Below are 26,827 nucleotides of genomic sequence, written 5' to 3'. Positions count from 1 at the left end.
CCGCATTAGCTCAATCACAGGCCCATTTAAAAGGATTACCATCAATCCATGGCTGCTCTCAATTGTAAATTATAACAGCATTCTCATTAACAAAAATAAACTCAGTTCTATTTAACGTTCAGCCAAGTGTGATGGATTTGAGAAACTTCCTTGCTTTGATTACTTGGAGGAGTATCTGTGTACTGAAAAGCAAACAGCAGGATATACTGTGGGAAGACACAGACCGTTGTCTACTCTCACCCTGGGGATGGAGTGGGGGGGCGGACACAGACCGTTGTCCACTCTCACCCTGGGGATGGAGTGGGGGGGGGGGCGGACACACACAGACCGTTGTCCACTCTCACCCTGGGGATGGAGTGGGGGGGGGGCGGACACACACAGACCGTTGTCCACTCTCACCCTGGGGATGGAGTGGGGGGGCGGACACAGACCGTTGTTTACTCTCACCCTGGGGATGGAGTGGGGGGGGGGCGGACACACACAGACCGTTGTCCACTCTCACCCTGGGGATGGAGTGGGGGGGGGGCGGACACACACAGACCGTTGTCCACTCTCACCCTGGGGATGGAGTGGGGGGGGGGGCGGACACACACAGACCGTTGTCCACTCTCACCCTGGGGATGGAGTGGGGGGGCGGACACAGACCGTTGTCCACTCTCACCCTGGGGATGGAGTGGGGGGGCGGACACAGACCGTTGTCTACTCTCACCCTGGGGATGGAGTGGGGGGGGGGGACGACAGAGACTGTTGTTTACTCTCACCCTGGGGATGGAGTGGGGGGGGACGACAGAGACCGTTGTCTACTCTCACCCTGGGGATAGAATGGGGGGGGCACACACAGACCGTTGTCCACTCTCACCCTGGGGATGGAGTGGGTGGGACACACAGACCGTTGTCTACTCTCACCCTGGGGATGGAGTGGGGGGGCGGACACAGACCGTTGTCTACTCTCACCCTGGGGATGGAGTGGGGGGGGGGACGACAGAGACCGTTGTCTACTCTCACCCTGGGGATGGAGTGGGGGGGGGGGACGACAGAGACCGTTGTCTACTCTCACCCTGGGGATGGAGTGGGGGGGGCGGACACAGACCGTTGTCCACTCTCACCCTGGGGATGGAGTGGGGGGGGGGGGGGGAACAGACCGTTGTTTACTCTCACCCTGGGGATGGAGTGGGGGGGGACGACAGAGACCGTTGTCTACTCTCACCCTGGGGATGGAGTGGGTGGGACACACAGACCGTTGTCTACTCTCACCCTGGGGATGGAGTGGGTGGGACACACAGACCGTTGTCTACTCTCACCCTGGGGATGGAGTGGGGGGGACGACAGAGACCGTTGTCTACTCTCACCCTGGGGATGGAGTGGGTGGGACACACAGACCGTTGTCTACTCTCACCCTGGGGATGGAGTGGGTGGGACACACAGACCGTTGTCTACTCTCACCCTGGGGATAGAGTGGGTGGGACACACAGACTGTTGTTTACTCTCACCCTGGGGATGGAGTGGGTGGGACACACAGACCGTTGTCTACTCTCACCCTGGGGATAGAATGGGGGGGGAACAGACCGTTGTCCACTCTCACCCTGGGGATAGAGTGGGGGGGGAACAGACCGTTGTCCACTCTCACCCTGGGGATGGAGTGGGGGGGGAACAGACCGTTGTCCACTCTCACCCTGGGGATAGAGTGGGGGGGGAACAGACCGTTGTCCACTCTCACCCTGGGGATGGAGTGGGGGGGGGGACGACAGAGACTGTTGTCTACTCTCACCCTGGGGATAGAGTGGGGGGGGAACAGACCGTTGTCCACTCTCACCCTGGGGATGGAGTGGGGGGGGGGACGACAGAGACTGTTGTCTACTCTCACCCTGGGGATAGAATGGGGGGGGAACAGACCGTTGTCCACTCTCACCCTGGGGATGGAGTGGGGGGGGGGACGACAGAGACTGTTGTCTACTCTCACCCTGGGGATAGAGTGGGTGGGACACATAGACTGTTGTTTACTCTCACCCTGGGGATGGAGTGGGTGGGACACACAGACCGTTGTCTACTCTCACCCTGGGGATAGAATGGGGGGGGCACACACAGACCGTTGTCCACTCTCACCCTGGGGATGGAGTGGGTGGGACACACAGACCGTTGTCTACTCTCACCCTGGGGATGGAGTGGGTGGGACACACAGACCGTTGTCTACTCTCACCCTGGGGATAGAATGGGGGGGGAACAGACCGTTGTCCACTCTCACCCTGGGGATGGAGTGGGGGGGGACGACAGAGACTGTTGTCTACTCTCACCCTGGGGATAGAGTGGGTGGGACACACAGACCGTTGTCTACTCTCACCCTGGGGATGGAGTGGGTGGGACACACAGACCGTTGTCTACTCTCACCCTGGGGATGGAGTGGGTGGGACACACAGACCGTTGTCTACTCTCACCCTGGGGATGGAGTGGGGGGGGGACGACAGAGACTGTTGTCTACTCTCACCCTGGGGATAGAGTGGGTGGGACACACAGACCGTTGTCTACTCTCACCCTGGGGATGGAGTGGGTGGGACACACAGACCGTTGTCTACTCTCACCCTGGGGATGGAGTGGGTGGGACACACAGACCGTTGTCTACTCTCACCCTGGGGATGGAGTGGGTGGGACACACAGACCGTTGTCTACTCTCACCCTGGGGATGGAGTGGGGGGGGACGACAGAGACTGTTGTCTACTCTCACCCTGGGGATAGAGTGGGTGGGACACACAGACCGTTGTCTACTCTCACCCTGGGGATGGAGTGGGTGGGACACACAGACCGTTGTCTACTCTCACCCTGGGGATAGAGTGGGTGGGACACACAGACCGTTGTCTACTCTCACCCTGGGGATAGAGTGGGTGGGACACACAGACCGTTGTCTACTCTCACCCTGGGGATAGAATGGGGGGGGCACACACAGACCGTTGTCCACTCTCACCCTGGGGATGGAGTGGGGGGGGGGACAGAGACCGTTGTCTACTCTCACCCTGGGGATGGAGTGGGGGGCGGACACAGACCGTTGTCTACTCTCACCCTGGGGATGGAGTGGGGGGGGGCACACAGACCGTTGTCTACTCTCACCCTGGGGATGGAGTGGGGGGCGGACACAGACCGTTGTCTACTCTCACCCTGGGGATGGAGTGGGGGGGGGGCACACAGACCGTAGTCTACTCTCACCCTGGGGATGGAGTGGGGGGGGGGGACGACAGAGACCGTTGTCTACTCTCACCCTGGGGATAGAGTGGGTGGGACACACAGACCGTTGTCTACTCTCACCCTGGGGATAGAGTGGGTGGGACACACAGACCGTTGTCTACTCTCACCCTGGGGATAGAGTGGGTGGGACACACAGACCGTTGTCTACTCTCACCCTGGGGATAGAGTGGGTGGGACACACAGACCGTTGTCTACTCTCACCCTGGGGATAGAATGGGGGGGGCACACACAGACCGTTGTCCACTCTCACCCTGGGGATGGAGTGGGGGGGGGACAGAGACCGTTGTCTACTCTCACCCTGGGGATGGAGTGGGGGGCGGACACAGACCGTTGTCTACTCTCACCCTGGGGATAGAATGGGGGGGGGGCGGACACAGACCGTTGTCTACTCTCACCCTGGGGATAGAATGGGGGGGGGGGCGGACACAGACTGTTGTCCACTCTCACCCTGGGGATGGAGTGGGGGGGGGGGTGAGGAACAGACCGTTGTCTACTCTCACCCTGGGGATAGAATGGGGGGGAACAGACCGTTGTCCACTCTCACCCTGGGGATAGAGTGGGGGGGGAACAGACCGTTGTCCACTCTCACCCTGGGGATAGAGTGGGGGGGGAACAGACCGTTGTCTACTCTCACCCTGGGGATGGAGTGGGGGGGGAACAGACCGTTGTCTACTCTCACCCTGGGGATAGAGTGGGGGGGGGAACAGACCAATGTCTACTCTCACCCTGGGGATGGAGTGGGTGGGACACACAGACCGTTGTCTACTCTCACCCTGGAGATGGAGTGGGTGGGACACACAGACCGTTGTCTACTCTCACCCTGGAGATGGAGTGGGTGGGACACACAGACCGTTGTCTACTCTCACCCTGGAGATGGAGTGGGTGGGACACACAGACCGTTGTCTACTCTCACCCTGGAGATGGAGTGGGTGGGACACACAGACCGTTGTCTACTCTCACCCTGGGGATAGAATGGGGGGGGACACTCAGACCGTTGTCCACTCTCACCCTGGGGATGGAGTGGGGGGACGACAGAGACCGTTGTTTACTCTCACCCTGGGGATGGAGTGGGGGGGGGAACAGACCGTTGTCCACTCTCACCCTGGGGATAGAGTGGGGGGGGAACAGACCGTTGTCCACTCTCACCCTGGGGATAGAGTGGGGGGGGAACAGACCGTTGTCTACTCTCACCCTGGGGATGGAGTGGGGGGGGGACGACAGAGACTGTTGTCCACTCTCACCCTGGGGATAGAATGGGGGGGGGAACAGACCAATGTCTACTCTCACCCTGGGGATGGAGTGGGTGGGACACACAGACCGTTGTCTACTCTCACCCTGGAGATGGAGTGGGTGGGACACACAGACCGTTGTCTACTCTCACCCTGGGGATAGAATGGGGGGGGACACTCAGACCGTTGTCCACTCTCACCCTGGGGATGGAGTGGGGGGACGACAGAGACCGTTGTTTACTCTCACCCTGGGGATGGAGTGGGGGGGGGAACAGACCGTTGTCTACTCTCACCCTGGGGATGGAGTGGGGGGGGGGGAACAGACCGTTGTCTACTCTCACCCTGGGGATGGAGTGGGTGGGACACACAGACCGTTGTCTACTCTCACCCTGGGGATAGAGTGGGTGGGACACACAGACCGTTGTCTACTCTCACCCTGGGGATGGAGTGGGTGGGACACACAGACCGTTGTCTACTCTCACCCTGGGGATAGAGTGGGTGGGACACACAGACCGTTGTCTACTCTCACCCTGGGGATGGAGTGGGTGGGACACACAGACCGTTGTCTACTCTCACCCTGGGGATGGAGTGGGGGGGGACGACAGAGACTGTTGTCTACTCTCACCCTGGGGATAGAGTGGGTGGGACACACAGACCGTTGTCTACTCTCACCCTGGGGATGGAGTGGGTGGGACACACAGACCGTTGTCTACTCTCACCCTGGGGATGGAGTGGGTGGGACACACAGACCGTTGTCTACTCTCACCCTGGGGATAGAGTGGGTGGGACACACAGACCGTTGTCTACTCTCACCCTGGGGATAGAGTGGAGAGAAGAGAAGAGTGGGTTAACTAGTACACTAATTCTCAGGAATTGTAATGAAATTGAATTGACTTTATTTCTTATGTCCTTCACATACACGAGGAGTAAAAATCTTTACGTTACATCTCTGTCTGAATGTGCAGTGTGCAGATTATAGTAATTTGTAATAAATAATATGTACAGTAAGATAGACATCAGAACAGTCAATATAGCTTAGAAATACAATTGTGTCAACGTGAATTAATCAGTCTGATGGTCTGAGGGAGGGAGGGATAGGGAGAGAGGGAGAGATGAATAATTCACCCTGGGAATGGAAAGGCAGAAATGCGTGACTGAGCAGCAAGACTTTTGGCCGATAGTTTTAGTCTTCTGGTCCTGTGGGTGCATTTGTCGGTGCACGTTCTACCTGGGTACTTGTCTAAGTGTGTGAGTGAGTGTGGGTCAGTGAGTCCGAGTGTCTGTAGGTAGTGATCCAGTTAAGGACAAGCAGTTTATAAAGTGATCACTCAACCCGCATTCGGTTTCCCCAATTTCGAGGAAGTCGCACTGTGAACATCGAATGCAGCAAGCAGATTGGAAAAAATGCAAATGAATCAATCGCTGCTTCACCTGCTGAGAGGGTCTGGGTTCCTGGATAGTGGGAAGGGAAGAGCTAAAAGAACAAGAGCTACAGCCACACGGGATCGCTCTTTGCTACGGCTCCCTGGGGCTCTCTCTTGGCTCTCTTGCTGAGAGATGACCATCGCTTTGGTCCTGTCTGCAAATGATACTCACTCAATGCCTCTGTTGCACCAATATTCTTCACGTTTTAAAAATGACTACTGACTCATTGCTTATCCAATGAAAAACCACTCAACCTGCCTGCTCCTCCCTGATAGGCTTAGGGCAATGTGAGTTTACAGTATATCTAAGGCCGCTGGAGAAACTTCTGTTTAATATCATCCAGTAAAAATTTCACCATAAAACAAAGAAAACCTGCAACATTCCCTCTTCGCAATGTTACCGTGGGAAGGAGATACAGAAGCCTGAAGGCACACAAGAACAGCTTCTTTCCCTCTGCCATGCGATTTCTAAACAGACATTGGAACCCATGAACACTACTTCACTACTTTTTTATTTCCTGTTTTTATTCCATTACTTATTTTAACTTAACCATTTAATAAACATATATAAATTTACTGTATTTCATGTTTTTTCTCTATATTTATTTATCAATTTTCATTGTACTGCTGCAGTAAAATTAACAAATTTCAAGACATATGCCAGTAATATTAAACGTGATAGGAGACATAGAGTACTAACAAGGGGCCATTAAACACAATACAACCAACCGCCAGTAGAGGTCACCAGAGACCTACATATCAGCCACTGCTTTTGCAGTACTTTAACTCAACCAGAACTTAACAGCAGTTGTAACTAATGGCGAACAAGTCCTGTTCAATTAGAAAAGGAAAGGGGAGTAAGAAAAACTACTTACAAAAATCATTTAATGCATTGTGTCCCATCTAATTATCTTGAAAACCTCTCAGTCTGGGAGTGTTGGATTGATTACAATCAAGTTCACTTACCATGGGTGTGACATGAATTCAAAGTAAAGTTCAAAGCAAATTTATTATCAAAGGACATACATCTCACCAGAAACTAACCTGAGATTCATTCAAAGAAATACAACTGAATCAATGAAAAACGACACGACTGTCAACCAATGTTTAAAAGACAAACTGTGCGAATAAAAACAAAATAAATGAGTAATAAATTATATTGAGAAAATGAGTTGTAGAGTCCATAGGTCGTGGCGACTTAAGTTATCCATGCCGGTTCAGGAGCCTGTTTGGTTGAAGGGTAACTATTCCTGAATGTAGTGGTGTAGGACCTATGACTGCTGTCCCTCAGCAACCCATGTGTCTAATACAAACACAGGCACACACATGCACACGCACACCAGAGTATGTCTTTTCCACGTAGCATTTAAGGGCTAATTGCATTGCAGTACCTCCATATTAGTCAAGACTCGTGGTGATCACTAGTATGGCAGTCCGTTTCATTTCTTGTAGCTGGAGAACTTCATTATTTTGCTGCCAGGAATTCATTAGCACTAATCAGATAGGAGCAGAAGGCCATTTGGCCCTACGGTCCTCCTTTACCATTCAAAAGTACGACTGACCTTCCACCTTTGTGCCTTCTCGTACCACATCCGTACGTCCCGATTCCTGAACACCCAGAAATCCATCAGCTCAGCTTTAAATTAATTCAATATCTGAGCTTGTTCAACAGCCAACAAAGAGTTAACAAACTCAACTCGATACGTTTGCTCTATTTCTCTTTCCACAGATGATGCCCGACCGGCTGAATGTTACCAGCACTTAGTAAGTTTTATTTTGCATTTCCAGCATCTGATTTTTCACTTGATGACTCCAGGCTACGAGTGGGACTGAGAGCAAGTCCCTGCTTTCAGCAGCTGGACAGAGCCTGGGCCCAGGAGGACTTCCAGTGACGTTGCACAGTGTGGTTCTAGCGGCCTCTGTTGGCTCGAGGTTGTGCTTCAACCAAAGCAGCGAGCGCCACCTCACCACTCGAGACTCAGTGAGTACATCACACCAGTTAAGTTCATAATTTCAGCTTGTAATCTCTCATCCAGCCCACCGTTCCCCTTGGGAACATGCCCATTACGATGCAAGTACAAAGTTAAGCCTCACTCTATGAAATCTGGATGTAGAGACTCCTTACAGATGACGTTGAAATTGAACTCTGAACTCCGAGCTGCAATGGTGTCACGCTAACCGCAATGTTACCGTGGCAATCAAAGTCAGGAGCTCTTAACAAGAATTTGCTGGCATTGGACAGCGTACAGTGGAGGTTTATGAGAATTCTCTGGGAATGAAAGAGTTAACATATGAGGAGCATTTGATGGCTCTGGGTCTGAAGTTCAGAAGAATGATGGGGAATTCTCACTGAAACTTATCAAATATTGAAAGGCCTAGACAGAGTGGATCTGGAGAGGATGTTTCCTATAGTGGGGGAGACTAGGACCAGAGGTCACCGCCTGAGAAAAGAGGGATGTCCATTTAGGACAGGGAGGCCGAGGAAATTTTTTAACCGGAGGTTGGTGAATCTGCGGAATTTGGTGCCACAGACGGCTGTGGAGGCCAAATCATTGGGTATATTTAAAGCAGAAGTTGAGGGGTTCCTGATTAGTAAGAGTAACAGGTTATGGGGTGAAGGCAAGAGAATGGGGCTGAGAAGGATGATAAATCAGCCATGATAGAATGGCGGAACAGACTCAATGGGCTGAATGGCCTTATTCTGCTCCGATGTCTTATGGACTTGTGTTAAAGGAAGAGCCTGCAGAAGCTAGGATTCTATTCTTGGGGGCTGAGGAGAATTAAAGGTGTCCTGATAAGGATGTGGGGTGAATATACAGTGTTATCACAGGCAAAGGGAATCAAGAACTAGGTTTAGGGTGGGAGGAGGAAGACAAACGGAATCCAAGGGACAACTTCTGTATCAAGGGGGTGATGAGTATATGGAATGAGCTGCCAGAAGACGTGTACAATACTGGGTATAACAACAATATATAAAAGACAGTTGCACAGCTACGTGGATGGGAAAGGTTAAAGGGGAACGAGTAAAATGCAGGCAAATGGGTCTAGTTTTGATGGCCATCTTGTTCAGCATGGACCAGATGGGCTGAAGAACCTCTTTTGGTGCTGTGGGACTCTATGACTATCATTGATCCTACACGGTCTTGCCTGGCTCTGCCTGCCTGAATTCACCCAAATGCCCACTGTCACCCCTTCACCCGGCCTCTGCTGCTGAGACTTGTCACCGGGGCCCTGAAAACAACACTCCAGCTGTGCCCTTTGACCTCTGAAGCTCTCCGGCCTAAAACTAAACGACTGGCAGTGAGTGCCACACGTGAAGGCACTGGAGTGATTCCGGCTGTGCTTTCCTGCTGGAGGAGTAAAGCATTGTTGCTTACTATTGGGCGGCACAGTAGCGTAGTGCGGCTCGGGGTGTTCCAGAGTTCAGAGTTCAATTCAGGTGCCATTCTGTAAGGAGTCTCCGAACGCTCACCACACGGAATGCGTGGGTTTTCCCTGGGCGCTCCAGCTTCCTCCCACAGTCTAAAGATGTACCGGGTCGGTTAACTGGTCTTTGCAAGTTGTTCCGTGATTAGCTGAGGTTTAATTAGGGTTGTGGGGTGGCATGCTTCGAAGGGCTGGAAGGGCTTACTCCCCGCTGTATCACTCAGTAGATAAAATAATGACAAGGGATTCTGCAGATGCTGGAAATCCAGAGCAACACACACACAAAATGTGGGAGAAACTCAGCCAGTCAGATGGCCTCTCTGGAGGGGAATAAGCAGACGACATTTTGGGACAAAAACCCTTCATCAGGACTGGAAAGGAGGGCGGAAGGAGCTGGAATGAGAGGGCGGGGGAGGGGAAGGAGGTCAAACTGTCAGGTGATGTGTGAGACTCAGAGGGGCAAGTTGGGTAGATGGCTTGGGGGAGGGGGGATGAGGTAAGAAGCTGGGAGGAGACAGATGGAAGAGGTGAAGGGAATCTGGAGAGGACAGTGGACCATGAGAGGAAGGGAACGAGGACTATGATTTGGTTTCCTGTGTCTGACTGTGTGCCAGTTCTTGCGCATGTGGTTCAGCAGAGGGCGACAGAGCTACACGATGAACACCCACAGGTTGCCGAACCGGTCCCCATCTCACTGCCCCTCCAAACTCCTCTCCACCCCAATGCACTCTCCAAAGCCCTCTGAACTCCAACCCCACCCCTCCCAAAATATCTCCCCTGTCCCTCCAAACTCCCACCTATCCTTTGCTCCCAGCACCCAGGTTTGCCTGCTCGGCCCTTCCCCGACCTTTCACCCCCACGGCTGAGTGAACCCACGGTGCTGAAGCCGTGGAGAGGAGCTGCCATCCCTGGAGGTAAACAAGGCAGGTCTGCTTCAGTTGGCCCTGTCCTTTGTCGTGAATGGGACACCACGACAGCTCAAAGGGAGCACATTCAGCCCTTTGGGTCTGTACCTAGCCCATATGACTACCCCACTGGGATTAAACAAGAAATAAGGCATTACTAGCAGTTTGTGATCTCTTTGAAGGAACAGGTCCAAAACTTACATTTCATTAGCACAAGAGTCCAGTTATGCCATTAACTGCAGTGAAGGAAGAAACTCAATACAGAGCACTGAGTGGGAGAAACCATTTAACCCCTCGAACATGCTGCACTTTCACTAAGATTGTAGCTGCCTTTCTGTCCCAGCACTTCCTGACTATCCCCGTATCCCTGATCCGTCTAATATCCACAATTCATTCTTCGGAACCCACTGAGCCTTCAGTCCGATGGTGATTTCACATGGAAAGCCAACAGGAGGGGATCGATCAGGGCCAAACCCATCACTTCTGCTTTCTTCATGCCAATGCTACAAACCAAAACTGATCACACACACAAATACACACCAGTACACACACATATACACATGCATACACGCACAGACTTTGGTCCGAACACACTTGCACATACATGCATGGTGGTTGTCTCTCAGGGTCCGAGGAAGATTAAACATTGTGCATTCGGCTGTGGATACACATGTGGCTTCGGAGGCCAGAGGCCGAAGCACACACGAGGTTGCAGGTGGGACACAGAATGCCGTTGTTGGAACAGGTGCATACACGGTTTTGTGACGTCGGTCTCGTGCTGCTGCAAGGTGCTAATTCCGGACATCCTCAAACTCAGATGCAGCTTTCCTGGTCAGGGCACGCCACACAGCCCTGTCAGCTGCAGACTTCTCAAGCTGTCGAGGCTGGAGGTCTGCCCAATTGATGTACGATTGCAAATTGTCTTTTTATCTCTTTTTGGGGCGGCCCTGATTGCGACTGCTATGCTCAAGCTCACTGTAGAGCAGCTGCCCGGGGATTCTTGTTTCACCCGTGTGGATTACACGGCCAGTCCAGCGTAGCTGGGCCTGGGGGATTCTTGTTTCACCCGTGCGGATTACACGGCCAGTCCAGCGTAGCTGGGCCTGGGGATTCTTGTTTCACCCGTGCGGATTACATGGCCAGTCCAGCGTAGCTGGGCCTGGGGATTCTTGTTTCACCCATGCGGATTACGTGGCCAGTCCAGCGTAGCTGGGCCTGGGGGATTCTTGTTTCACCCGTGCGGATTACACGGCCAGTCCAGCGTAGCTGGGCCTGGGGATTCTTGTTTCACCCGTGCGGATTACATGGCCAGTCCAGCGTAGCTGGGCCTGGGGATTCTTGTTTCACCCATGCGGATTACGTGGCCAGTCCAGCGTAGCTGGGCCTGGAGGATCCTTGTGCTGTTGGCTCTGTCAAGGACTTCCTGGTTGGTGATTCGGTCCTACCATCGAATCCTAATGATCGACTGCAGAGAGTGCATGTGAAACTGCTCCAGCTGTTTGATGTGCCTGTGGTACAGGGTCCAGGTTTCCCAGCCGTACTGGAGAGAGGTGAGGACCACAGCCTTGTACACCTTGAGCTTGGCTGAATGCTGAATGTCTTTGTGCTCCAGAACTTTGACACGGAGTTTCCCGAGGTCCTGGCTGGCTTTCTGGATCCTTGCTATGATCTCTTTGTCAAGGGATCCATCACGGGAGATGGTGCTTCCTAGATACTTGAAGCTCTCCACATTCTTCAGCACAGTGCTATCCATGGTGATGCATGGCTGAGGAGGGTGACTGTTTGGTGCAGGTTGTAGGAGAACTTCTGTCTTACCGAGGCTGATTGTCAGGCCGAACAGCTTTGGGGCTGCAGAGAGCTTGTCGACAATCATCTGCAGGTGGTTCTCCTGGTGGGCCATGAGGGCACAGTTATCAGCAAACAGGGCTTCAGTGATGAGCCTGCTCAACGTTCTGGTCTTTGCAGCAAGGCGTCTCAGGTCAAACATTGATCCGTCTAGGTGATATCTTATGTAAATACCCAGGTCTAGGTCCTTAACAGCATGTTTCAACACTTGGGTGAAGAAGAGGTTGAAGAGAACTGGTGCCAGAACGCACCCTTGCTTCACGCCATTTGAGATGTTGGAAGTCTCAGATGGGGAACCATCTGAGAACACTTCTCCTGTCATGCCTTCGTGGAGCAGGCGGATGAGTGGAGTGAATTTTTGCGGGCAGCCAAGCTTTCTAAGGATGATCCACAACGCATTTCTGTTGGCCGTGTCAAACGCCTTCGTCAGATCAATGAAGACAGAGTATAATGTCATGTTCTGGTCCAGGCACTTCTCCTGTATCTGTCTGACGGCGAAGATCATGTCGACAGTGCTGCGTTCGGGACGAAAGCTGCATCGCGACTCGGGAAGGTTCTCTTCTGACACTGTTGGAATCAGTCTGTTGAGGATGATGCAGGCAAGGAATTTTCCAGCAATGGAAAGTAGTGAGATGCCTCTTTAGTTCCCGCAGTCGGTCCTTGAACCTTTATTTTTGTAGAGGGCGATTATCGTTGCGTCTCTGAGGTCAGGGGGCATCTCTTCTTCTCCCCAAGTGCTAGTCAGGGTGCTGTGGAAAGCCTCAAGTGATTCCTTGCTGAGTGTCTTCTACAGTTCAGCAGGTTTTCCATCCTTGCCGGGCACCTTGCCACTGCTCATCTGTGTGATAGCCTTCTTGACCTCATCTATCGAGGGAGGATCATCTAGTTCCTCGTGAATAGGCTGTTGGGGGATTTGGTCCAGAGCAGACCGGTCGACCAATGAAGGACGGTTCAGGAGCTGGCTGAAATGCTCTTTCCATCTGTGTTGGATGTTCTCTTTGTCCTTTAGTAGTGTGGTTCCATCAGGGGATAATAGTGGAGATGAGCCAGATCTTGATGGGCCGAAGATCATCTTGATGGAGTTGAAGAGCAGCTTTGAGTTGTTGATGTTGGCGAAGCGTTGCACCTCTTCAGCTTCATGCATCTTGCGAATTTCCCGTTGGGCATGGGCCGGAAGGGACTTGAGCCGCTCTTTTTTGGGAATGGAGCTTGGGTCATTTTGCCACTCCATGAATGCTTTGTTCTTCCTTCCCAGGAGATCTTTGATGGCAGTGTCATTCTCGTTGAACCAATCTTGGTGGTTCCGGTCCTCGGGGCCGAGGACTGATTTTGCTGTCTCTGTCACCATCTCTCTAAACTGATCCCACTTCTGGGTTGGCCCACCAGTTAGTGGTCCATTGACAGACAGCTTCTCATCAAGGGTGGTCTGGAACTTGCGAAGATACAGCGGCTGGCAGTGTTAAAAGCTGTTCTGATGAACTTAGGGCGCTTGGGATGATGGGAGCAATACGTAGCTTCAATGTGCTGCGGACAAGTCTGTGGTCAGTCCAGCACTCCGCTCCTCGCATGGCTCTGGTGATGAGGACATCCCGGATGTCTTGGCCACATACTAGATCATGTGCCAATGTTTGGATCTTGGGTGCATCCATGTTGTCTTGTACTTACTCGCCAGCCTGAACACTGTGTTTGTGATGAGGAGGTCATATTTTGCACATTTGATAAGGAACAAGACGCCGTTGCTGTTCATATTGTCAATACCATGTTTGCCTAGAACCCCTTCCCAGCGAGTGTGATCGCAGCCTACTCGAGCATTGAAGTCACCGAGCAGGATTAGTTTGTCGTTGTCAGGGACTGAGCACAGAACAGAGCTAAGGTCAGTGTAGAACTGTTCAATGGTCTCGTATTTGCTGGTCATGGTGGGGGCATAAGCGCTGATGACTGCTGTGTGACGTTTGTGGCTGAGGGGCAGACATAGCCACATAAGCCTTTTGCTGATTCCCACGGGCAGGTTGGAGAGTTGTTTCAGGAAGCTGGACTTGACTGCGAATCCAACTCCATGAATCCTCTCTTCATCTTGCGCTTCTCCTTTCCAAAAGAAAGTGTAGCCGCTGGTGGTTTCATTCAGGGATCCTTCCTCCGCAAGCCTGGTTTCACTGCGATGTCGATGTTGTAGCGTGGAAGTTCCTTGGCAACAATGGCTGTTCTTCTTTGGGGTCTTGCTGAGTTCTCTCTGTCCATGAGTGTGCGGGTGATCCATGACCCTAACGGAAGTTTCTTTCTTCTCCATTGAGTGTAACCACATTAGTGGATGAACGGCCAGCCGCGGCAAGCTGGCCAGTTGTCTGCCTGTAGGGCAGGCAATGTTTAGGCCACCTTTTCTAGGCCCCTCCCTATCAGAGGGCGAGCAGTGCTGTCCTGAAAAGGGCTGCTCAATCGCCATTGGTGCTGCCGGACTCTGCTGCCCTGGGTACAGTGAAGAACAACCACTTGCCCAAAGGCCACCTACATGTGGGCTTGTGACTACAACTCCCAGTGGTCACCTCCACCTGTTGCTTCACCACTCCCCCATCGCCACAGGACCTGTAGAAGACTGGTAGGAATTGAAGGTTGGGAGATGGATATTGCACAATGTAACCAGTGCGTGAAAGATATTGAAGTGGAAAAGCCTTGCACAGAGACGATCCCACTCTCTCGGCCTCAGAAGTCAGGATCCAGTGGCATGAAGAATCGTTCCGTCTGGCAACTTCCTTGGCTGCATACGATGGCCACGTCTTCTTAAGTGCTCTGCCGCGCCCTACGCACCCCACAATGCGCTGCTGCAACGCCTTCTCAGCCACTGAACCCCTGGGGTTTCCTCCGCCTGATCCACCGAAGCAGCCTTCGCATGCTGGGATGAGCAAATCCCTATCTCACCGAGGGTTTCAGACCCGTTGGCTACCCTCACCTGGTTTAGCCGGCCTGTCCGGGGTTGCCCGGGGTGTGGCCGCTGCTACATGCAAACAGCTACGAGGAGCCACAGGTGAGAGCTGGGCGTTGGTGAGGACCAACAGATGATGAGCCAGTCGTCATCTTCATGGGGTGCATGGGAGGGGTAGCACCTCTAGATGGGGGGGGCTTGTCGCACATACATACATACACAGGCCGTATGGGCAGACACACAAGCATACAAACGGTACTGGATCACTGCAAGACTGACGGACAGTCCTTACTGAGTTTCGAAGAGTACCATGACAGTAAACTGGCCAGTTGACAAATGATCCGTACTGAGTTTCGAAGAGTACCATGACAGTAAACTGGCCAGTTGACAAACGATCCGTACTGAGGTTCGCAGAGTACCATGACAGTAAACTGGCCAGTTGACAAACGATCCGTACTGAGGTTCGAAGAGTACCATGACAGTAAACTGGCCAGTTGACAAACGATCCGTACTGAGGTTCGAAGAGTACCATGACAGTAAACTGGCCAGTTGACAAACGATCCATACTGAGGTTCGAAGAGTACCATGACAGTAAACTGGCCAGTTGACAAACGATCCGTACTGAGGTTCGAAGAGTACCATGACAGTAAACTGGCCAGTTGACAAACGACCCGTACTGAGGTTCGAAGAGTACCATGACAGTAAACTGGCCAGTTGACAAACAGTACTAGTGAAATTCGAAGAGTTACTATGACAGTAAACTGACCAGCTGACAAACAGTCATTACTGAGGTACTAAGAGTTACCATGACAATAAACTGACCAAATGTTGAACGATCCGTACTGAGGTTCAGAGTTAATCATGACAGTAAACTGACCAGCTGTCAAAAAGTCCTTTCAGAAGCTCGAAGAGTTAACAGGGCCATAAACTGACCAGCTGACAAATGTCCCTACTGAGGTTTGAAGAGTTACCATGGCCATGAACTGACCAGCTGATTAAAGAAATGCTGCAAAATGACCAAACGTAGACTAGGCTGTTTTCAGAACACCAATTCACTTTCAGGATATTTAGTGAAAACACAGCCAGAAATGATCAAGTGTGGTGATATATCCCTATCAGCTCAATGACACCTCTGTTAAACCATTCTTTATTGGCTATAGTTTGCATCAGTCTTCACTGTGGAAGACATTAGCAGTACATTGGAAGTTCCAGGTGTCAGGGGTCATAAAGTGTGTGAAGTTACCATAACTAAAGAGAAGGATCTTGGGAAACCTAAATGTCTGAAAGTCGATAAGTCACCTGGATGGACTACACCCCAGTGTCATGAAAGAGGTGGCTGAAGAGATTGTGGAGGCATTAGTAAAGATTTTTCAGGAATCAATAGATTCTGGAGTGGTTTTGGAAGACTGGAAGATTGCAAATGTCATTCCATGCTTCAGGAAGGGAGAGAGACAGAAGAATGTAAACTATAGGCCAGTTAGTCTGACCTCGGTGGCTGGGAAAACTTTGAAGTTGATTATTATGGATGAGGTCTCAGGGTACTTGGAGGTACATGGTAAAATAGGCCGTAGTCAGCATGGTTTCCTCAAATCCGTTGGAATTTTCATAAGAAATAACAAGCAAGATTAACAAAGGAGAATTGGTTGATGTTGTGTACTTCAATTTTCAGTAAGCCTTTCAGTAAGTACTTCAGTAAGATGCCACACATGAGGCTACTTAACAAGCCATGAACCCCTGGTATTACAAGAAAGATTCTGCCATGGATAAAGCAGTGACTGATTACCAGGAAACAAAGAGTGGGAGTAAAGGGAGCCTCTTCTGGTTGGCAGCCGGTGACTAGTGGTGTTCCACAGGGGTTTGTGTTGGGACCGATTCTTTTTATGTTATATGTGAATGATTTGGATTATGGAATTGTTACAAAGTTTGCAGACGGTATGAAGATAGGTGGAGGGGCAGGTAGTTTTGAGGAGGTAAAGAGGATACAGAAGGACTTAGATTAGGAGAATGGGCAAAGAAATGGCAGATGGAATACAGTGTTGTGAAGTGCATGGTCATGCATTTCGATAGAAGAAATTAAAGTGTTGACTATTTTCTAAATGGAAAGAAAATACAAATAACTGAGCTGCAAAGGAACGTGGGGGTCCTTGTGCAGGATTCCCTAAGGGTTAACTTGCAGGTTGAGTCTCTGGTGAGGAAGGCTAATGCAATATTCACATTCATTTCAAGAGGACTAGAATATAAAAGCAAGGTTGTAATGTTGAGACTTTATAAAGCAGTGGTAAGGCCTCACTTGGAGTATTGTGAGCAGGTTTGTGCCCCTTACCTTAGAAAAAATGTGCTGAAACTGGACAGGTTTCGTGAAAATGATTCCTGGATGGAATGACTTGTCATATGAAGAGTGTCTGACGGCTCTGGGCCTGTAGTCAGTAGAATTCAGAAGAAACAAGGGGTGACCTCATTGAAACCTATCAAATGGTGAAAGGCCTTGATAGAGTGGATGTGGACAGGATGTCTCCTATGGTGGGAGTGTCTAAGATTAGAGGACACAGCCTCAGAAAGAGGGCTGTCCTTATTAAACAGAGATGCAGAGGAATTTCTTTTGCCAGAGAGTGGTGAATCTGTGGAATTCTTTGCCTCAGGCAACTATGGAGGCCAAGTCTTTATGTATATATAAGGCCAAGGTTGATAGATTCTTGATTGGTCAGGGCATGAAGGGATACAGGGAGAAGGCAGGAGACTGGGGCTGAGGGGAAATTGGATCAGCCATGATGAAATGGTGGAGCAGACTCAAAGGGCCAAACGGACTAAATGTACTCCTATATCTTATGGATTACAACTCTGCCTTCAATACGATAATTCCATGCAAACTCATCTCCAAACTCCTAGACCTGAGCCTCAACAACTCCCTTTGCAACTGGATCCTTGACCATCTGACCAAAAGACTACAAATAGTTAGGAAAGGCAGCAGCAACTCTGGCACAACTGGTTTCAGCCCAAGGCTGTATCCTCAGCCCTCCACTCAGTATTCCTCACAGCTGTGTGTCCAGATTTGTGGCTAAGCCCATACACAGGCTTGCACGTGACACCGCTATAGTGGGCCATATGTCAGATAGCAACAAGTTGGCAATGTAACTGTAGGGACTCCATCCTCTCCTTACTGGAACATCCTGAACAAGAAGATAGCATCTTAAAATATAGCCTCAGCTGTTGAGGGCAGAGATGAGAAGAAATTTCTCTGCCCAGGGAGCAGCGAGCCTGTGGAATTCTCTGTCCAAGAAAGTTGTGGGGTTCAGTCGCTGAGAATGATAAGAGTTCGGATTTGAAAGGTATCAAGTCACATGGCATAAATGGGAGAAGGTGATATGGTACAGAGTCAAGCATGATTTTACAAATTGGCTGATTAGGCTTGAGAGGCCAAGTGGCCGAATCAGTCCTCTGTGGCTTTAGATAGTATGATCCCCATTAGTCTGCCCATTCTTCTAAATAATATTCTTATTCTCTTTACCAACAATTTAAATGTGATGATTAAAGACAATGCAGGTGGGTCTATTGAAAATGGACAAAAGGTGATGCTGGATTGGGATTAGGTCTATCATTTCACAGTTCTAAGCATACGGCATCAGTACTTTGCCTCAGCAGGCAGAATAATGAGACTTTGCCAAAGACGCCGATGGTCGATCGAGACGTCACTGTCATCCTGCGTGGCTTGGGATCACAAGTCACATTCGATAGCAGTAAATGAGCATACATAGCAGAAACTGTTTTCTAGCAAGCAGGACACAGGGTAATTTGACAGAATTTAAGAAAACTACCACTAGTATAAATAACGGATCTACTGGCCACAGTCTGGAGCAGGAAGATGTCTCATTGCAGAAATGACACTGAAAGGTCGCGAGCCACATATTCAAGAACATACCAAGTGGGCAAAACAAAAATGGACAGGAAAGATCCAGGTCCTGCTGACTAAGGCAGCTGATCAGAAACCAAGCGCAGTCTCATTTCACAGCTGGACCAAACTGTTACCTCTGTAACCAATATGGAGTGAACTATTTATTAATTTCTTTATTGAGATGAAGCAAAGTGGAAACAGGACAAAATGAGATTTTCTATAGTGATTACTCTGCATGATCACCTCCTGGAAAGTGAGGCAGCTTATGATCCAGTATCGCTCTGCTCACATTGATGTACAAACCATTCCAGCTTCCACCAGGGAAGCAGACCAGGAGGAATGGGGAGCAAGAAGAGCAGAGACCACAATACCACAAGCCACTGCCAGCCCCACTGGGCCATCCTGTTGGCTCCAGCTTGAAGGGGATTCAAATCTGAATGATTACTAAAATATACACCATTGCTGCTCCGACTTTTCTCATTTGACTTACGATATCCTTTACAAGCATTATCTTCTCAAGGAAGGTCTGATGAAGGGTCTCGGCCCGAAACGTCAGCTCTTTATACCTTTCCATAAATGTTGCCTGACCTGCTGAATTCCTCCAGCATTTTGTGTGTATTACTTCCTTGAAGTCTCTTTCCATCCTCCTCTCAATAGACTAGCTAGCTCTGTTAAAGGAGTCAAACTGGACACACTGGAGACTGTGGTAGAACAAAGGACCCTACGGAAAACCCTGGCAATTCTGGACAATGCTTCTCACCCTCTACATGCCACCTTGACTGAACAGAGGAACACTTTTAGTAATAGAGTAAGACAAGTGTGTTGCTCCAAAAATACTTTATGAGGTCATTCTTACCCTTGACCATCAGGCTCTATAACAAGTCAACCTTTAGCTGGGTAAGTGATGACCCCCTCCTGTTAAGACTGTTTGAGGTAATTTATCTTTCATTCTTTCTACTTCTCTTCTATTATTTATATCTGTGCACTTGTAATGCTACTGTGACACTGTAAATTCCTTTGGGATCAATAAAGTATCTATCTCTCCCTCCCTCTTTTGGTAATGCTTTATTTTGTTATCAATTATCTGCCCATAACACTTCTAACGATTCTAGTTCATTTCATGATGTGCACATACACAATGGATTTTTATGGGTGTATTATGTTTACAAGGATTACCAAAGCAGCTTATTGTTGATGTTCCTTATAAAATGATACACGTCATATGAAATCAACTTAAAATTCATCCACAATAACATGCAATGCTTATATATTTTGTTTATAATTTTTGTCAGATTATGTGCAATTCATTAGATGTCTCTGGTTTTAGTTCCCCTTTACTCTCCCCTCCACCCAACCCCTTCTTTGTTGTAATTGCAAAATGTGAAATATTAACAGAAAATGTTCGAGATACTCAGCAGGTCTGGCAGCATCTGTGGAGAGAGAAACAGGGTTGATTCAGGTCAATAACCCACTTGGCAGAAGCCATCATTTCTGATTGCTGCCATTTCCTATTTCTCTGCCAGCTACCCTATACCGTCGGCATGCAGACAGGGTACCTTGAGGGAGTTGGCAACACTAGTGTGATTATCGTACACCAGCACGTCCACAGTCATCTGGCTCAGTCCACGGATTTCACTGAGATCTCCTTCCAGGGCACCCCTGGCCACTGGGACTGGCCTCAATAGGTGTGGGCATTTGGTGCCATCCCAGACCTGTTGGGAAAAATCATTTTAACATTATTATGCCCAAATTTAATTAACATTCACTCAACTTTCTGCTATAAACGACTAACGTAATAAAGCATATACCATCATTCTAGCTTGCTGTACTCCCAATTCCCTGTTACAATAGCACTTGACATCAAGTGTAAGCCTTTGTGTAGTTTGGCCAAAATGGATTTCATAAAAATAGTTCTATTGGATTTTATTCTTTATCCAATACAAAAACCATAACATTTCTCATAATAAACTAACATGAGTCCTCTTATGCTTTTAGTTCAGTGTATGCCCATTTAATAGTTGGTATTTCCCTGTAATCAAGGACACCAGATGCGCCAAATGCTCTCGTATAGTTTCAGAGCAGTTTCCTACAGCCCTCAATCAGATTATTGATCCGAACTGAAAAACACAATCCTACCTCAACGAATGAACATTACAGACCACCTTTTGCACTAGCATGGAATTGTCTCTAATTGCATTTTTGAACTAATGTAATTTAAAAAATTTTTTTTGTACAAACTAAGCATAAATTGTACTTAAGTCATGCACAGTGTGTTTTCTAATGTATACACTTGTGATGCTGCTGTAAGCTTTCAATTGTGTGTACCTCACTGTACTGTGCACAAGACAATAAACTTAACTTGACAAAGTACTGGTGGGGCAAACAAAATGCTGGAGAAACTCAGTGGGCCAGGAGGCATCTATGGAAAAGAGCACAGTCGACGTTTCAGGCCGAGACCCTTTGGCAGGAAACGTTGACTACTTTTTTCCATAGATGCTGCCTGGCCTGCTGAGTTCTTCCAGCATTTTGTGTGTGTTGCTCGGATTTGCAGCATCTGCAGATTTTCTCTTGTTTGTTAAGGTACTTTTGGGCAGAGCTAAGGTGTGGAAGCCAAATGAGGACCTGTGGCTGAAATATTTCAAAGATTGTGGTTGCTGCAAACAGGTTGTATGTCATTGTTATAAATGACATTTAAATAGAGTGCAGTCATTGTAAAAGATTGAAGATAACTCTGTTTTTATCCAAATATATTGTTAGAGGCTTGTTTCATTTGTAACTGGGCCTAAAATGAAGATGAATGTCACTTTTTACAGCCTTAGGTTGTATCAATGTCCTGTTCAATATTACAGATCAAGAGCAAGGTTGACACAAACACATTCTTTAACCTGTAGATCACGCACAATGTGGAAGCTCAGTCTCAGATGCCAATTCAACAAATTGTATTTTTAAAAGGAATTGAATATTTTTATTTTGAACTAGACTTAGCAATTACAATGACAGCATCAACGCTGACTGCCTTACAGACAAGAGCAATGCACAGTAAAGCTATGCTGTTCACATTTAAATTATTTAAAAAGGCATCAAGTCCCAGCTAACAAATGATCTGGTCAATGGAAAGGAGTGCAATAATCTATGATTGTGACTTTGAACCTGATTAATCGGTTGCTTTCTGCTGCCATCAGGTGCTTGGGATCGAGAAATCTAACTCACTGGGAAAAGTTCTCTGCGTGAAGTTTAGAGAAACTTTGGTCAATGTTAGGTCTTTAACTCCCTCGTTGTCAATTCCTAGACCATCCAGGGCCCCGAACAGTCCTTCCAGGTGAGGCGACACTTCACCTGTGACTCTGTTGGAATCATAGTATTTGTGTTCGGTGCTCTCAGTGTGGCCTCTTGCATATCAGTGAGACCTGACGTAGATTGGGAGACTGCTTCGCCGAGCATCTTCGCTCCGTTCGCCAGAACAAGTGGGATCTCCCAGTGGCCACCCATTTTAATTCCACTTCCCATTCTCATTCCGATATGACCATCCATGGCCTCCTCCACTGTCGGGATAAGGCGACACTTCGGTCGGAGGAACAACACATTATATTTTATTTGGGTAGCCTCCAACCTGAAGGCATGAACATTCATTTCTCAAACTTCCAGTAATACCTCCATCCACCCCTTCCTTCGCCATTTCCCATCCCTTTTCCCTCTCTCATGTTATCTCCTTGCCCACTCATTGGCTCCCTCTTGTACTCCTCCCACCTTTTTTTTCCATGGCCTGTCTCTTTCACCAATCAGCTCCTAGCTCTTTGCTTCATCCCTCTCTGCTCAAGTTTCACCTGAATGCATAAACTTCCACAATCTTTTTTAACAGCGATCATAACTGTATTGCCAAAAAAAGATAGAGACCCTTTAAAACCAACATCATATAGGCCTATTTCTTTGTTGAATACAAATTATAAAATACTAGCAAAAATTTTATCTAATAGAATATCTAAATATTTACCAAAATTAATACATATGGATCAAACAGGTTTTATTAAAAATAGACAATCAATGGATAATATAACTCGGTTACTTAGTATAATTCATTTGGCACAAAAAAGAGAGGAAATGAGTGTGGCAGTTGCTTTGGATGCAGAAAAAGCATTTGATAGATTGGAATGGGATTTTTTATTTAAGGTATTGGAAAAGTATGAGTTACGAAAATCTTTTATACAATGGATTAAAACTTTAAATACTAATCCTCAAGCTAAAGTAGTTACAAATGGTCAGATTTCAACACCATTTTGCTTAACGAGGTCAACTAGACAAGGCTGCCTATTATCACCTGCTTTATTTGTATTGGCAATAGAACCATTAGCAGAACTAATTAGAACAGATCCAGATATTGGGGGCTTTAGAGTTAATCAAGAAGAATATAAGATTAATTTATTTGCTGATGATGTTTTGATTTATTTAACAAACCCATTGCAATCCTTGCAAAGATTATCTTTTAGATTGGAAGAATATGGGAAAGTATCAGGTTATAAAGTAAATTGGGATAAAAGTGAAATTTTGCCCCTCACCAAAGGAAATTATAATCAATGTCGATTAACAACTCACTTTCGATGGTCAATGAATGGGATAAAATATTTAGGTATTAGAGTTGATAACGATGTAAAAAATTTATATAAACAAAACTATTTGCCATTATTAAAAAAAAAGGATCTTGATAAATGGATGATGTTATCAATAACATTAATAGGTAGAGTTAATGCTGTTAAAATAAATATATTTCCTAGATTGCAATATTTATTTCAAAATTTACCAATACAATTACCTCAGAAGTTTTTTCAAGAACTGAATAAATATGTAAGGAAATTTCTTTGGAAAGGTAAGATGTCAAGAATATCATTGGAAAAATTGACATGTAAATTTGATTTCGGGGGGTTACAACTTCCAAATTTTAAGAATTATTATAAAGCAAATCAACTTAGATTTATTGCATCTTTTTTTGATGAAGAAAAATCGGCATGGATTAAAATAGAATTAGATAAGATAGGAGAAAATATACCAGAGGATTTTATATATAAATGGGAATCCAAATGGATACGGGGAAAAAAAGAATCTCCTATATTAAGACACTTGATTGATTTATGGAATAAGGTAAATATGGACGATGAGATAAAGAAATCTTTATTAGCAAAAAGAACTTTAATTCAAAATAGGCTTATTCCTTTTACAATGGATAATAAACTTTTACATAATTGGTTCCAAAAGGGGATTAAATATATAGGTGATTGTTTTGAAGGAGGTATATTGATGTCGTTTGATCAATTAAAAAATAAATATAAAATATCAAATAACACTCTTTTCTGTTATTTTCAATTAAAAGCCTATTTATGAGAAAAGCTGGGACAAACAATGTTAATGCCAAAACCTAGTGAAGTAGAAATATTAATTCAGAAAGGAAAAATTAAAAAATTTACATCTTGTATGTATAACTTGATTCAAAAACAAACAAGTTAGGAACTCATAAATCAAGACAAAAATGGGAATCTGATCTGAATGTTAAAATTGATGGAAAAAACTGGTCAAGATTATGTTTTGACAGTATGAGAAATACAATAAATGTTTGACTTAGATTAATACAATATAATTTTTTACATCAATTATATATAACACCACAGAAAATAAATAGATTTAATTCAAATATGTCTGACCAATGTTTTCGATGTAATCAAGAAATTGGTACTTTTTTACATTCTACCTGGTCCCGTTTTAAAATTCAACCATTTTGGATAAATTTAAGACTTTTATTGGAACAAATTATTGGAGTACAACTCCGACATAGTCCACTATTATTTTTATTAGGAGACATTGAAGGGACAATACCGAAACTTAAATTGAACAAGTATCAGAAAAAATTTATAAAAATTGCATTGGCAGTAGCCAAAAAAGTTATCGCAGTTAGTTGGATATCTGATTTATATTTAACTATGGATCACTGGAATAATGAAATACATAGTTGTATTCCATTTGAAAAAATTACGTATAATCTAAGAAATGAATATGATATATTTTTGAAAATTTGGCTCCCATACTTACAAAAGATAGGATTAAATACACAGGTCCTTTGAAGATAAAATTATAGTAATTGGGGAAAGTAAAAATAAATATCAAAATTATTTTGAACTCCATGGAGCATGAGGGGGTCCTCCGATATCCAGGCAAACTTTCTCTTCTTTCTTTTTTTTCTTTCTTTAGATAAGGGTTAAGGGGGGGAGGGTTAAGGGGAGGGGGGAGGGTCAATATTATTTTTCTTACTATTTTATTATTACATTTATTCCTTGTAATTTCTAAAATTTAATAAATTAAAAAAAAAGTTTCACCTATCGCCTGGTGCTTCTCTCTCCTCTCCCCCAACCTTTCAAATCTACTCCTCAGCTTTTTTTCTCCAGTCCTCCCACATTGGGCCTCCTACAATTCACCTACCGACACAACTGATCGACAGATGATGCAATAGCCACACCTCTACACCCCGTCCTTACACGTGTGGAGAAGAAGGATGCTTCTGTGAGATGCTGTTCTTGGACTACAGTTCAGCATTCAACACCATAACACTTTCCAGGCTAGACAAGAAGCTCAGAGACCTCAGCCTTCACCCTGCCTTGTGTAGCTGGATCCTGAACTTTCTGTCAGATTGCCAGCAAGTGGTAAGAGAGAGTTCCCTCACCTCTGTCCCTCTGACCCTCTACACAGGAGTCCCTCAGGGCTGTGTCCTAAGCCCCCTGCTTTACTCTCTGTATACCCATGACTGTGGAATCACCCACAGCTCCAAACTAATGACATTACCTTGTTTGGCCTTATCTCAATAACAAGGCAGCCTACAGAGAAGAAATCATTATCTTGACACGGTGGCGTCAAGAAAACAACCCCTCCCTTGATGTCGCAATAAAAAAGGAACTGGTTGTGGACTACAGGAGGGATGGAGACAGGCTAACCCCTATTGACATCAATGGATCTGGGGTTGAGAGGGTGAACAGCTTTAAGTTCCTCGGCATACACATCACCGAGGATCTCATGTGGTCTGCACATACCAGCTGTGTGGTGAAAAAGGCACAACAGCGCCTCTTTCACCTCAGACAGTTGAAGAAGTTTGATATGGGTTTCCTAGTCCTAAGAACTTTCTACAGGGGCACAATGGAGAGCATCCTGACTGGCTGCATCACTGCCTGGTATGGGAACTGTACTTCCCTCAAATGCAGGACTCTCTGTAGATGTGAACTTCCCACTATTCAGGACATTTACAAAGACAGGTGTGTAAAAGAGGCCCGAAGGATTACTGGGGACCCGAGTCATTCCAACCACAAACTGTTCCAGCTGCTACCATCCAGTAAACAGTACTGCAGCATAAAAGCCAGGACCAACAGGCTCCGGGGACAGCTTCTTCCACCAGGCCATCAGACTGATTAACTCATGTTGATAAAATTGTATTTCTATGTTATATTGTCTGTCCTGTTGTACATACTATTTATTATAAATTATTATATATTGCACATTGATGGAGATTGAACGTAAAGATTTTTACTCCTCATGTAAGTAATAAAGTCAATTTAATTCCTGCCGACGGATTTCAGCCCGAAACGTCAACTCTACTTTTTTCCACAGATGCTGCCTGGCCTGCTGAGTTCCTCCAGTTTTTGTATTTGTTACTCGGATTTTCAACATCTGCAGATTTTCTCTTGTTTGAGAACATGCCCAATTTGTCTCATCAATGCCTTGTACTTCACCACAACATCCCAATGTTTATACTCAATGTTCTGACTGTTGTTACTGACATTGAGAGTAACTGAGGGAGAAGCATGGCTGACAAAGGAAATCAAAGACCGCACAAAAAGCAAACGAGAGGGCAAAACATATTGCAAAACCTTGTCTGAAGCTCATCGATCGGGTAGCTTTTAAAAACTAACAGAAGGCAAATAAAAAAG

The 26,827-nt window shown here is 47.1% G+C and overlaps 1 protein-coding gene across 2 annotated transcripts in view; it reads right to left on the bottom strand.

Moving 5' to 3' along the window:
* The window catches only part of pot1 (protection of telomeres 1 homolog), a 381,260-nt gene that overhangs the window by 65,566 nt on the left and 288,867 nt on the right, over positions 1-26,827 (bottom strand). For both annotated transcript variants that reach the window (XM_073059088.1, XM_073059086.1), the window contains exon 10: positions 20,426-20,581. In XM_073059088.1, coding sequence (XP_072915189.1) covers positions 20,426-20,581 — 156 coding nt within the window. The remainder of the gene's footprint in view (positions 1-20,425; positions 20,582-26,827) is intronic.

This window comes from Hemitrygon akajei, chromosome 10 (genome assembly GCF_048418815.1).
Source record: "Hemitrygon akajei chromosome 10, sHemAka1.3, whole genome shotgun sequence".
Classification (NCBI taxonomy): Eukaryota; Metazoa; Chordata; class Chondrichthyes; order Myliobatiformes; family Dasyatidae; genus Hemitrygon; species Hemitrygon akajei.
The sequence above is the reverse complement of the archived record's forward strand: the minus strand, read 5'-3'. Positions and strand labels throughout refer to the sequence as shown.